The following is a 13,982-nucleotide window of genomic DNA, read 5'->3' on the forward strand; positions in this document are numbered from 1 at the left end:
GGCCTGAGCTTCATCGTCATCCTCTTCCTCCGTGTGTGTGTGTGTGTGTGTTCCCAACCACACACCCACCCCAAAACCCCCCCAAAAAAACCCAAAAAAACCCCAAAACCCGCGGCGCGTCCATGGTGCGGGAAGGCGGCATGGCCCGGACCCCCTCCAGCTCCACGCAGGACATCCAGATGGACATTTTGGACAACGCCGCCCTCCAGGTGACACCCGCGACACTTTTTTGGGGGGGTGGCAGCATGATTGAACCCCCCCCCGAGGATTTGGGGGCGTCCCATGGGTGGGAGATGGGGTGCAGCCCTTCCCCACCCCCCCCCAAATTTTCGCGTTGGTTGCGGGGTGGTGCCGCCCCCCTAAAAATTATAAATATTAAAAAATGCTAAAATAAAGGGGGGGGTCTCTAAATGCGCGTCCCCCCCTCCTCAGTTTGGGTTTTTTTGGTTTTTTTTTGGGGGGGGTTGTTGTGCCCAACGGGAAAGTTTTGGGAATTTGGGAAAACTCTCGGGGTGCCCCCCCCCGCCCCCCTTCCCTCGGGCTGTCCCCTCTGGTTTGGGGGGGCAGCGGGGACAGTCCCCTCGCTGTCCCAGAGGGGTGGGGGGCGCTGGGGACAGCCCCCCCCCATCTCTGTGCTCTTGGGGGGCACCAACTGAGGAGGGGGTGATTTTTTGGGGGGGTCCTGCACCTAAAAATCCCCCCACCCCCGGGCTTTGGGGGCACTGGGGGGGTGACAGCCCCCTCCCCACCGGGGCTTTGCCCCCTTTTATCACCCCCAAAGGGCGGGGTGGGGGGCACTGCGACACCCCCACATCCTCGTGTGGGTCTGGGGGGTCTCGGCACTGGGGGGGCCAAGGGGGGCGTGGTGTCACCCCCACCCCGGGGGGGCTGTGGGGTCTGCTTTAACTGGGGGGGGGGGGCGGCGACCCCAGCCCCAACACGGTGGGGGCTGGGCGGGTTTGGGGAATACCACGGGAGGAGCGCCCCCATCCCCATCCCGAGCCCCCCGAGTTGGAGTTTGGGGTCGCAGCCCCCCAGTAACAGGAGAGGGACGCCCCCATCCCACCCCCATCCCCTTCCAGAGCTCCCCGAATTGGAATTGGGGTCGCAGCCCCCCAATATCGTGGAAGGGACGCCCCCATCCCCATCCCCACCCCATCCCAAGCCCCCCCGAGTTGGGGTTGGGGTCACAGCCCCCCAATACCATGGGAGGAGGGCTCCCCCGGGAGTTTTGGGGGGTTTATGGGGTGGGGGGTGACTTCCTCCATCCCGATCCCCACGAGTTTGGGTTGGGGTCGCAGCCCCCCAGTACCGTGCAAGGGACGCCCCCATCCCCACCCCGACCCCGGGCTGGGCTGTCGCGCTTCGGAGCTGGGGGGGTTCCGCGCTGCCCCCCGGTTTTGGGGGTGAGCCGGGGGGGTTCCGCGCTGCCCCCCGGTTTTGGGGGTGAGCCGGGGGGGTCCAGCCCTGCCGTGCCGCCCCCTCCCCTTTCCCCAGGGCAAGTACAGCCGGCGCAAGAGCCGCTTCAAGCGCTCGGACGGCAGCACCTCCTCGGACACCACCTCCAACAGCTTCGTGCGCCAGGTGCGGGGGGGCCCCGCCGCTTTTGGGGGGTCCCGGAGCGCCTTTGTGCCCCGGGGGGGTCACACCGAGCCCCCAGCTCTCCTTTGTGCCCCGGGGGGGTCACACCCCAGGAGTTTTGAGGGGTTTATGGGGTGGGGGGTGACTCCATTGGGGTCCCCCAGAAGTTTTTTGGGGGGTTTATGGGTTGGGGGGTGACTGCCCTGGGCTCCTCCGGGAGTTTTTTGGGATTTATGGGGTGGGGGGTGACTCCCCCAGGGTCCTTTCAGCTCGTCCAGGAGTTTTGGGGGGTCTGTGGGGTGGGGGGTGACTTCCCCGGTGTCCCCCTGGAGTTTTGGGGGGGGTTTTTGTCCCACGTGTCACCCTGGGGTGTCCCCGCTGTCCCTCCGGGCCCGGGGGTGGGCAGGGGGTGCCCGAGTGCCCCCCACAGCGCCCTGGGGACGCTCGGGGGGGTCCCGGAGCCCCCCCGGCAGCGGGGCCGGTGTCACGTTCCCGGAGCGGTGGCGACAACTGGCGTGTCCCTCTCCTGCCGTGACCCCGCCAGGGTGGCACCAGGCAGGGCTGGGTGGCACCGGGAGCTCGGGGTGGCACCGGGGTGGCTCTGGGCAGCCCCGGGTGGCTCCTGGTGGCACTGGGCAGGAGCAGGGTGGCACTGAGAGCTCCAGTGTGGCACCAGGGTGGCACCGGGGTGGCTCTAGGCAGGAGCAGGATGGCACCAAGGTGGCTCTGGGCAACACTGGGTGGCTTCTGGTGGCACTGGGGTGGCACCAGACAGGACTGGGTGGCTCCAGGGTGGCACCGGGGTGGCTTTAGGCAGGACCACAGTGGCACCAGGAGCTCCGGGATCTCTGGGGTGGCATCAGGGTGGCTCTAGACAGGCCCAAGGTGGCACCAAGGTGGCTCTGGGCAACACTGGGTGGCTTCTGGTGGCACTGGGGTGGCACCAGGCAGGACTGGGTGGCTCTGGGCAGCACCAGGGTGGCACCAGGGTGGCACCCAGAGCTCCAGGGCAGCACTGGGGTGGCACTGGGGACTCCAGGGTGGCACCAGGTGGGACTGGACAGTCCTGGGGTGGCTTCAGGCGGGACCAGGTGGCACTGGGCAGCCCCGGGGTGGCACCGAGGTGGCTCTGGGCAGCACCAGGGTGGCACTGGGGACTCCAGGGTGGCACCAGGGTGGCACTGGGGACTCCAGGGTGGCACCAGGGTGGCTCTGGGCAGCACCAGGGTGCCTCCCAGTGCCCACATCAATGGGCACTGGCACCACTGAGGGGTCACAGGGCCGGGGTTTGGGCCGGGCTCGTGCCAGGGGGGCACGGGCTGGGCTGAGCCCCCTGCCCTGCAGGGCTCGGCCGAGTCCTACACCAGCCGGCCCTCGGACTCGGACGTGTCGCTGGAGGAGGACCGGGAGGCGCTGCGCAGGGAGGCCGAGCGCCAGGCCATGGCCCAGCTGGAGAAAGCCAAGGTGGGACAGCCGGGGTGGGCACCCCGGGCCTGGCACTGGGATCCCCCGTGCCCCCAGCCCTGGCAAAGAGACCCCCTGACCCCCCCGGCCTGATACAGGGACCCCTCGTGCCCCCAGTCCCGGTACAGGGACCCCCTGGTGCCCCCCAGCCCTGCCAAAGGGACCCCCCAGTGCCCTCCATACCCCCCAGCCCTGGCACAGGGACCCTCGTGCCCCTCAGCCCTGGCACAGGGACCCTCGTGCCCCCCCGGCTTGGTACAGGGACCTCCCAGTGCCCCTCGTGACCCCCCCCCCCAGCACAGGGNTCAGAATCTCCCCGTTTCGGGTCAGAATCTCCCCATTTGGGTCAGAATCTCCCCACTTCGGGTCAGAATCTCCCCATTTGGGTCAGAATGCCCCCGTTTCAGGTCAGAATCTCCCCGTTTCGGGTCAGAATCCCCCATTTTGGGGTGGAATCTCCCCATTTCGGGTCAGAATCCCCCATTTCGGGTCAGAATCCCCCGTTTCGGGGCGGCCCAGGGTGCCACCTCCCCACCGCTGTGCCCCTCAGACCAAGCCGGTGGCGTTCGCCGTGCGCACCAACGTGGGCTACAACCCCTCGGCCGCCGACGAGGTGCCCGTGCAGGGCATGGCCATCTGCTTCGAGCCCAAGGACTTCCTGCACATCAAGGAGGTGCGAGAGGCCGGGGGGTGGGGTGGGAATGGGGGGGTTTTTTTAAGGGGTTTTTACCCCCCCTGACTGGAGGGGGAGTGTTTGAGGGTCGCAGGAGGAGGGAAGAGATGAGAATCTTCTTGTTGGAGAAGGCTGGTTTGTGATACGGTGTTGTTTTATGTGATTATAAAATGTAAGTTGTATATATTATTATATATATGTGTTATATATGTCATTATATATCTAAAATTATATGATATTATAATATATACAATAGATGATAATAGATAAAAATGTATCTAGATAGTAGATATATAGATAATAGATATAAAAGATCATAGATAATATATATATGTAATTTATATTTAATATATAATAAAATAATATGTAATACATATAATATATTATATATTATTATATTAATATATATTATATATATACTGTATATAATACTTACATAATAATATAACAAGAAATATAATATATAACATATAATAAATATAAATAATAAAATAATATACATAATAATATACAGTATATAATTAATATATAATATATAACATGTATAATATATTGTATTATATATGATACGACATTATTATATATTAATATATTATATTATTTTATTATTTATACTATTATATTGTATTAAAGATGCTACACTAAAAAGAGTAGAGAGAAAGGCTGGAAAGGAAAAAAAAAGGAAAGGGAAAGGAAAGAGAAGGGAAGGGAAGGAAAGGGAAAGAAAAGAAAGGAAGGGAAAAGGAATGGAAAAGGATGCTAACAACAGCTCGTGACTCTCAGAGTCCGACCCGGCTGCTCATTAATTGATCATTAATTACAAACAACTCCCCGGCCCTGCTGGTAACCAGTGCCCACCCCACACCCTGCACCCAGCAGATCATTCACAGTTCCCATTTCCTTTCTGAGACCTCTGGGCTGGACTAGGAGCCAAACCCCAAACCCCGAATCTCCTCACGCTGTCCTGCCAACCCCCGAATCTCCTCACGCTGTCCCGCCAACCCCCGAATCTCCTCACGCTGTCCTGCCAACCCCCGAATCTCCTCACGCTGTCCTTGCCGTGGCACAGAAGTTCAACAACGACTGGTGGATCGGGCGCCTGGTGAAGGAGGGCTGCGAGCTGGGCTTCATCCCCAGCCCCGTCAAGCTGGACAGCATGCGGCTGCTGCAGGAGCAGCGGCTGCGCCAGAGCCGCCTCAGCTCCAGGTGGGCTCACCTTCCTTCCCTTTATTCCCTTCATTTCACCCCCACACGCTCCCATCCCTCCCTCACTGTTCTCTGTGTGTTTCCCCCCGCAGTAAGTCGGGTGACAGCGGCGGCTCCAGCCTGGATGTGGTGACAGGGACGCGCCGGCCCACGCCCCCCGCCAGCGGTGAGGCCCCGCGCGGTCCCCTCCCCACGCGTGTCCCCGTGTCCCCTCAGGCAGGTGCCCCCATCCCCCCGGGACTCTGCTGCTCCTCTTGGTCGCCCTGCCCATCTCCGTCTCTGCTTTCTCCCATCGCCATTCTCGCTCTTCTTCTCCGCGCGCCCCCCAGGCGGCCTGGACGCGCCGGGCTTTGCCTTTGAGCCCGACGAGGTAGAGGAGGAGGAGGAGGAGGAGGAGGCGCAGCGCTCCCCTAAGAGTAGCGTGAGCAGCGTCACCACCCCCCCCGCCCACAGCAAGCGCATCCCCTTCTTTAGGAAGGTAACGGCCCCCCCCTCACGGCCTGCTGCACCCTGCCTGCCCTAACCCTGCCGGGGGGCTGGGGGCACCGGGGAGCCCCACGGGGCTGGGGGAGCCCGGGGAGCCCCACGGGGCTGGGGGCACCCGGGAGCCCCACGGGGCTGGGGGCAGGCGCTGCCCCGGTGTCACAGCACGGGGTGAGGCCTGCTCAGGGCATGGTGAGGGGGTGAGCCCCCCTGTTGTCAGGGGGATGGATCAGTCCATGGCTGTGGTCCCCCATATGGACTGTGGGATGGATCAGTCCATGGCTGACCCCCCCCATGGGCCGTGGGATGGATCAGTCCATGGTTGTGTCCTCCCCCATGGTCTATGGAATGGATCAGTCCATGGCTGACCCCCCCATTGTCCATGGGATGGATCAGTCCGTGGCTGCATCCCCCCCCATGGGCCATAGGATGGATCAGTCCATGGTTGTGTCCTCCCCCATGGTCTATGGAATGGATCAGTCCATGGCTGACCCCCCCCATTGTCCATGGGATGGATCAGTCCGTGGTTGGGCCCCCCCCCCACCGTTGTCCATGAGTTGGACCAGTCCGTGCTGTGATCCCCCCCAGTCCATGGGATGGACCAGCCCGTGTCTGTGCTCCCCCCATGGACTGAGGGATGGATCAGTCCATGTCTGACCCCCCCCCATTGTCAATGGGATGGATCAGTCCATGCCTGACCCCCCCAGTCCGTGCTGTGCTCCCCCCGTGATCCGTGGGATGGATCAGTCCAATCCATCCATGGTGACATTCCCCCATGATCCACGGGATGGATCAGTCCATGGCTGTGATCCCCCCCAGTCCATAGCCCGTGTCTGTGCTCCCCCCATGGACGAGGGATGGATCAGTCCATGCCTGACCCCCACCATGATCCATGCAATGGACCAGCCCGTGGCCGTGCTCCCCCCGTCCATGCAATGGACCAGCCCGTGCCCCCCCCCCGGTTGCCTCCCCCCGCAGTGTGCGCATGGTGTGTTCCAGCACGGCCGGTGTCTCTCCCCCCCGCGGCTGACAATGGACCGTTCCTCCCCCCACACCGGGCAGCAGCTGGGCGGGGTTTGGGCGCTACCACCGCGCGGGACGGGGGGGGGTCCGCAGGGGCTGCCCCCGAGCCCCCCGGCAGCCAGAGCTGCCCTGGGTGGGCGGTGCTGGTGTGGCACTGTCCCCAGGGCCCCCCCTTTGGGCGCTACCACCGCGCGGGACGGGGGGGTCCGCAGGGGCTCCCGGCTGCCCGGCAGCCAGAGCTGCCCTGGGTGGGCGGTGCTGGTGTGGCACTGTCCCCAGGGCCCCCCCGGGCACACACGTGTCACATGGGGTCACACACGTGTCACATTCCAGGTCACACACGTGTCTTTGGGGTGCCCAGGAGGGTCACACGTGTCACTGGGTCACCCTTGAGGGGTCACACTGGGGTCCCTGGGGTACACAGGTGTCACTGGGTCACCCTGCAGGTCACACTGGGGTCCCTGGGTCACGCCTGGGGTGTCACATGGGTGTCACTGGGTCACCCCTCGGGTGTCACACGGGTGTCACTGGGTCACACATATGTCACTGGGTCACACAGGTGTCACTGGGTCACCCCTCGGGTGTCACACGGGTGTCACTGGGTCACCGTGCAGGTCACACCCGGGTCTCTGGGTCACATGTGTGTCACTAGGTCACCCTTGGGGGTGTCATGCCCGTGTCACTGGGTCACAAATGTGTCACTGGGTCACCTTCCAGGTCACACATGTGTCACTAGGTCACCCTTGAGGGGTCACACTTGGGTCCCTGAGTCATATCTGTGTCCCTGGCTCACCCCTGGAGGGTCACACCCGGGTGCCTCAGTCACACGTGTCACTGGGTCACCCCTGGGGGTGTCACACATGTGTCACTAGGTCACCCTTGGGGGTGTCATGCCCGTGTCACTGGGTCACCTTCCAGGTCACACGTGTCACTGGGTCACCCCTGGGGGTGTCACACATGTGTCACTGAGCCACATCCGTGTCCCTGGAGGGGTCCTGTGTCACACCCGCATCCCTGGCTCACACATGTGTCACTAGGTCACATTCCAGATCCCACACGTGTCACTGGGTCACCCTGCAGGTCACACATGTGTCCCTGGCTCCCCCCTGGGGGTGTCACACGTGTGTCCCTGAGCCACATCCGTGTCCCTGGAGGGGTCCTGTGTCACACCCGCATCCCTGGCTCACACATGTGTCACTAGGTCACATTCCAGATCCCACACGTGTCACTGGGTCACCCTGCAGGTCACACATGTGTCCCTGGCTCACCCCTGGGGGTGTCACACGTGTGTCCCTGAGCCACATCCGTGTCCCTGGAGGGTTCCTGTGTCACACCCGCATCCCTGGCTCACACATGTGTCACTAGGTCACATTCCAAGTCACACATGTGTCACTGGGTCACCCTGCAGGTCACACATGTGTCCCTGGCTCACCCCTGGGGGTGTCACACCTGGGTCCCTCAGTCACACATGTGTCACTAAGTCACACTCCAAGTCACACGTGTGTCATTAAGTCACACTCCAAGTCACACATGTGTCACTAGGTCACATTCCAAGTCACACATGTGTCACTGGGTCACCCTGCAGGTCACACATGTGTTACTGGGTCACATTCCAGATCACACACGTGTCCCTGGGTCACCCTGCAGGTCACACACGTGTCCCTGGGTCACCCTTGAGGGGTCACACTTGGGTCCTTGGGTCACACACGTGTCCCCGGCTCACCCCTGGGGGTGCCACACGTGTGTCCCTGAGGCACACGCGTGTCGGCGGCTCCCTGCGGGCTGTCACCCCGGTGTCCCCGTGCCCCGTGTCCCGCGCTAACACGCATGCTTTGCCTTTGCTCTGCCTCTCCTCCCCCGTGCGTGCCCCGCGGCGCAGCCAAGCAGAAGCAGAAGTCGGTGAGTAGCGCCAGCAGCCCGGGCTGGGGGGGCACAGGGAGCACCCCCCGCTTGCAGCCCCCCCAAACCCACCCCGAGCCCCCCCGGGGGTGGCCGGTGTCCCCCAGGGCGCGGTGACCCCCGGCTGTGTCCCCAGGCCGAGCACGTGCCCCCGTACGACGTGGTGCCCTCCATGCGCCCCATCGTCCTCGTGGGGCCCTCCCTGAAGGGCTACGAGGTGAGCAGGGGGTGGGGGCGCTGGGGGGGACAGGGGGGACCCCGGCCCCGCATCGTCCCTCAAATAAACCCCCTAAAAAACCCCAAAAAGCCAAAAAAACCCCAAACACCCCTGCAAAAAAACCCCAAAATCCCCAAAAAACCCCCCAAAAATCCCCCCAAAAAACCCCCAAAATCCCCAAAACCCCAAAAAAACTCCAAAAAAACCCCCCAATAATCCCCAAAAGCCCAAAAAAAACCACCCCAAAAAACCCGCAAAAAAACCCCAAAAAACACCCCCCAAAAACCCCCAACACACCCACAAAAACCCCAAAACACCCACAAACCCCCTAAAAAACCCGCAAAACCCTCCATTTTTTGTCCCATTTCTCTGTTTTTTTGTCCCATTTCTCTTTTCTCTGGTTTTTTCTCCCATTTCTCTGTTTTTGTCCCATTTCTCCGGTTTCTGCCCCATTTCTCCGGTTTCTGCCCCATTTCTCCGGTTTCTGCCCCATTTCTCCGGTTTGTCCCATTTCTCTGTTTTTTGTCCCATTTCTCTTTCACTGTTTTTTTCTCCCATTTCTCCGGTTTCTGCCCCATTTCTCTCCCTGTGGCTCTCCCCCCGCGCTGCCTCTCCCTCCCCGCTCGCGGCTCAGACGTTCTGGGTACGTACAGGGACCCGGCCTGTCCCCGCAGGTGGCACTGGGGACACCTGGGTGGCACCTGGGTGGCACCTGTGTGACCCCCCCTGTGTGACCCCCCTGTGTGTGTGTGGTTTGGGGGGGCTGTGCATTGAATATATCAATATATCAATATTTATCTATTATATATATTTTTACACTGAATATATAAATAATTTTATATATAGATATATTTATGTTGATATATAAATATACATATAGATATATATATAAACTATATATTTTATATATATAAAGATATATAGATACTGCTGTATAGATATATAGCTATATATACTGAATATCTATATTTTGTATATATAAAGATATAGATATATAGATAGATACTGATATGTAGACATATATCTATGTATATATTTATATTGAATATATTGTCACCCCACCCCTAAGTCAGAAAAAACCTTAACCCAACACTTCACCACATTGTCCCCACGTGTCCCCTGTGTCCCCTGCCCCTCTCTCTCCCTGTCCCTGTGTCCCCCGTCCCTCACGTCCCCTGTCCCTGTCCCTGTCCCTGACGTGCCCTGTCCCCCCAGCCGAGGTGCAGAGTGAGACCGAGCGCATTTTCGAGCTGGCCCGGACGCTGCAGTTGGTGGCCCTGGACGCCGACACCATCAACCACCCGGCGCAGCTGGCCAAGACCTCGCTGGCCCCCATCATCGTCTACATCAAAATCACCTCCCCCAAGGTGGGCACGGGCCCGGGGGGCACTGCCAGCCCTCCTGCCACCTGGGGACCCGGGGCAGGCTCGGGTCGTGTCCCCAAGGCCACCCCGGCTGTCCCCTCCTTGCCCCCTGGGGACACCGGGCAGGCTCGGGTCGTGTCCCCAAGGCCACCCCGGCTGTCCCCTCCCTGCCACCTGGGGACCCGGGGCAGGCTCGGGTCGTGTCCCCAAGGCCACCCCGCTGTCCCCTCGTGCCCAGGTGCTGCAGCGGCTGGTGAAGTCCAGGGGGAAGTCCCAGGCCAAGCACCTCAACGTGCAGATGGTGGCCTCGGACAAGCTGGCACAGTGCCCACCTGTGAGTGTGCCCCTGGTCACCGTGGTGCCACCCTGACTGACCCCACCCTGAGCTGCCATGCCCACCCCCTGCCCGACATCTGCCTGCCCTGTCCCACTGTCCCTGCCCTGTCCCATTGTCCCTGACCTGTCCCACAGATCCCTCCCTGTCCCACTGTCCCCTCCCTGCCCCATAGGCTCTGTCCCACTGTCCTCACCCTGTCCCACTGTCCCCTTCCTGTCCCATAGGTTCTGCCCCACATCCAGCTGCTCCTCTCTGTCCCACTGTCCCCATCCTGCCCCACAGGCTCCTGCCCCACTGTCCCCACCCTGTCCCATAGGCTCTGCCCCACATCCAGCTGCCCCTCCCCGTCCCACTGTCCCCTCCCTGTCCCACTGTCCCCATCCTGCCCCACAGGCTCTGTCCCACTGTCCCCTCCCTGCCCCACTGTCCCCTCCCAGTCCCACTGTCCCCGCCCTGCCCCACAGGCTCTGTCCCCACCCTGTCCCACTGTCCCCACCCCACCTTTCTCCCGCCGTCCCCAGGAGATGTTCGACATCGTGCTGGACGAGAACCAGCTGGAGGAGGCGTGCGAGCACCTGGCCGAGTACCTGGAGGCGTACTGGAAAGCCACGCACCCGCCGAGCAGCAACCCGCCCAACCCGCTGCTGACGCGCACCATGGCCACGGCCGCGCTGGCCGCCAGCCCCGCGCCCGTCTCCAACCTCCAGGTACAGGTGCTCACCTCCCTGCGCAGGAACCTCAGCCTCTGGGGCCGAGAGGCCACCCCCAGCCCCCCCGGAGCCCTGGAGGAGCACGCGCTGTGAGGTGGCGAAGGGGACAGTGGGGACATTGAGGGTGTCGGGGAATCGGGACGGCTCCCAGGCTTTGGGAGATCGCCGGGATGGGGACAGCTCGGGAGTCACAGCGCCCCGCGGGTGTGGGGTTGGCCCTGGGGTCACCTGGGATCAGGGTGACTCCAGGGGCATGTGGCCCTCCCCAGGTATGGGATTGTCCCTGAGGTCACCTGTCCTGGGTGACTCCAGGGGCATGTGGTCCCTCAGGTGTGACCCACTCCCCTGGGGTCACCTGTCCTGGGATCAGGGTGACTCCATGGGAATGTGGCCCCCCACACATGTGGGGTTGTCCCTAGGGTCACCTGTCCCGGGATCAGGGTCACTCCACAGGACTGTGGCCCCTTACAGGTGTGGGATTGTCCCTAGGGTCACCTGCCCTGGGTGACTCCAGGGAAATGTGGCCCCTCAGGTGTGACCCACTCCCCTGGGGTCACCTGTCTTGGGATCAGGGTCACTTCAGGAGACTGTGACCCTCCCCAGGTGTGGGACTGTCCCTAGGGTCACCTTTCCTGGGGTCAGGGTGACTCCAGGGGAATGTGGCCCTCCCCAGGTGTGGGATTGTCCCTAGGGTCACCTGTCCTGGGTGACTCCAGGGAAATGTGGCCCTCCCCAGGTGTGGGATTGTCCCTAGGGTCACCTTTCCTGGGGTCAGGGTGACTCCAGGGGCATGTGGCCCTCCCCAGGTATGGGATTGTCCCTGAGGTCACCTGTCCTGCAGGTTTGGGATTGTCCCTAGGGTCACCTGTCCTGGGATCAGGGTCACTCCACAGGACTGCGGTCCCTTACAGGTGTGGGATTGTCCCTAGGGTCACCTGCCCTGGGTGACTCCAGGGAAATGTGGCCCCTCAGGTGTGACCCACTCCCCTGGGGTCACCTGTCTTGGGATCAGGGTCACTTCAGGAGACTGTGACCCTCCCCAGGTGTGGGACTGTCCCTAGGGTCACCTTTCCTGGGGTCAGGGTGACTCCAGGGGAATGTGGCCCCTCAGGTGTGATCCCCTTCCCTGAGGTCACCTGTCCTGGGATCAGGGTCACTCCACAGGACTGTGGTCCCTCACAGGTGTGGGATTGTCCCTGAGGTCACCTGGGATCAGGGTCACTCCATGGGGAATGTGGCCCCCCCACAGGTGTGGGGTTGTCCCTGAGGTCACCTGTCCTGGGATCAGGGTCACTCCACAGGACTGTGGCCCCTTACAGGGTGTGGGATTGTCCCTGAGGTCACCTGTCCTGGGATCAGGGTGACCCCACGGGACTGGGGCCACCCCTGGGGTTAGGGTCACCCCAGGAGACCATGATCCCAAGGTGTGGGGTCACCCGCCCTGGGGACCCTGGGATCAGGACAGCCCATGGGATTGGGGTCACCATGGGGAGCCGGAGCCCCCCAGGGGTGGCCCCAGCCCTGGGACTGCTCCTTTGGGAGCCCGTGTCCCCCCGGGTACTGCAGGCCCCAACTCTGGGACTGCTCCTGGGATTGGGATCACCCCAGGGAGCTGCTCCCCTTCCTGGGCTGGGGCCATCCTGGGGTGCTCTCTCTGCCTGGGGCAGCCAGCCCCACATTTGGGGTCTCCTGGGACTCTGTGCCTCCTCCTGGAGCCCCCAGGGGATTGGGAACCCCCAGGGGATTGGGAACCCCCAGGATCTGCCCCTTTCAGGACCCACCCTGTGCCTTCCTGTGGCTGCCAGGCTGCCAGACCCCCTTCCCACCTTTCTGGGGGCGACACTTTGGGGGCATCCTGGGTTGGGGGGCACAGCCCCACCCCACAGCGCTGAGCCTGGGATCCTGCAGCCACCCCGCGGGGCTGGGGACAGCGAGGGGACAGTGTCCTGTGTCGTGTGTGGCTGAATCTCCCGGCGGGGCTCTGCCGCTGCATCCCCCTCCCCTGTGCTGCTCCCCCCGCCCGTCCCCAGCCCTGCCACCATCGTGTCACCCACCAGCGGCCGGCCAGCAGCGTGTGTCCCCCCGCTAACCCCCACTAACCCCCCCGGGAGCCCCCAGCCCGTCCATCCCCGCATGGTGTGGTCGCTTCTCCCCAGGCTCCGCACCCCGAGGGGGAGCACGGCCGCCTCCGGCAGGGCGCGGGGGACCCGGGGGGGCGCGGGCAGGGCAGGGTCCCCCCGCCGCCCTCCCGCCCGGCTGCCCGCAGCCTGGCCCGCCAGGACACCTTCGACGCGGAGGCTCCGGCCAGCCGGGACGCGGAGCCCGGCGATTCCTGCTGCATGGACATCGAGATGGATCCCGTCGAGGAGGAGCCGCCGGGCACCCCCGGGGCCGCACCGCAGCCGCCCCCCGGCTCCTGGGACGGCCCCGAGCCGGGCCGGGGGCTGCGGGGGCGAGCCAAGGGCCAGGAGCCCCTGGGCCAGAGCGACGGGGGGGGCTGGGCCCGGGATGTTTACATGCGTTAGGGTGAGGGGGTGCGGGCGGGGGGCTCCCCCCCGCCAGCGCTGGTTTTGGGGTGCGGGGCAGCCCCGCTGGTTGCCTTCGTGCCCCCCCGAGCCCGGCCAGCAGCCCCGGCTGTGCCCTGGGGGCTCCCCCTGCCCCGCTCGTTGTTGAGGGGGGGTGTGGGGGGGGTCTCCCCCTGCCGCAGCCCCCCCCAGCATCTCCGGCAGGGACAGCAAGTGACCAAAAGGGGACCCGGCGTGTCGCCGTGCCCCAGCGCGGGGTGGGGGCCGTGCCCCCCTCCCCGGCCCTGCCCGCTGGGTGCCCCCCCGCTTCTCCATGGTGCTCTCGGCCCTGGGGGTCCCCGGAGCTGGGGGGGTCCCCGCCAGCTGCCCCCCAGCCCGGCCGGGGGGTGCATGCGTGTGTGTGCAGGGCTCTGGGGGTCCCCAGGCTGTGCCCCCCGAGGGGGGGGTGGGGGGGCGCGGTCTGCATGTGTTTGCCTTGTGGGGGGGGGTCCTGGGATCAG

The 13,982-nt window shown here is 63.2% G+C and overlaps 1 protein-coding gene and 1 long non-coding RNA gene across 2 annotated transcripts; one reads left to right on the top strand and one right to left on the bottom strand.

Annotated features, from left to right (window-relative positions):
* The first annotated feature begins 1,186 nt into the window (after positions 1-1,186).
* CACNB1 (calcium voltage-gated channel auxiliary subunit beta 1) lies at positions 1,187-11,616 on the top strand. The gene is given in 11 exon segments (XM_039697295.1): positions 1,187-1,379; positions 1,419-1,584; positions 2,926-3,045; positions 3,596-3,718; positions 4,788-4,924; positions 5,017-5,090; positions 8,310-8,329; positions 8,466-8,557; positions 9,616-9,913; positions 10,149-10,244; positions 10,769-11,616. Coding segments are annotated over 11 exon segments (1,545 nt in total). The 5' UTR covers positions 1,187-1,242; the 3' UTR covers positions 11,051-11,616.
* Positions 11,488-12,411, bottom strand: LOC120496646. Its single transcript, XR_005626337.1, has 3 exons — positions 12,302-12,411; positions 12,025-12,230; positions 11,488-11,584 (listed from the first exon to the last, which is right to left on the bottom strand). It is a non-coding gene; the product is annotated as an uncharacterized LOC120496646 (long non-coding RNA).
* Positions 12,412-13,982: the final 1,571 nt, after the last annotated feature.

This window comes from Passer montanus, unplaced genomic scaffold (assembly GCF_014805655.1).
Source record: "Passer montanus isolate IOZ18808 unplaced genomic scaffold, ASM1480565v1 scaffold117, whole genome shotgun sequence".
In the NCBI taxonomy this organism is placed as follows: domain Eukaryota; kingdom Metazoa; phylum Chordata; class Aves; order Passeriformes; family Passeridae; genus Passer; species Passer montanus.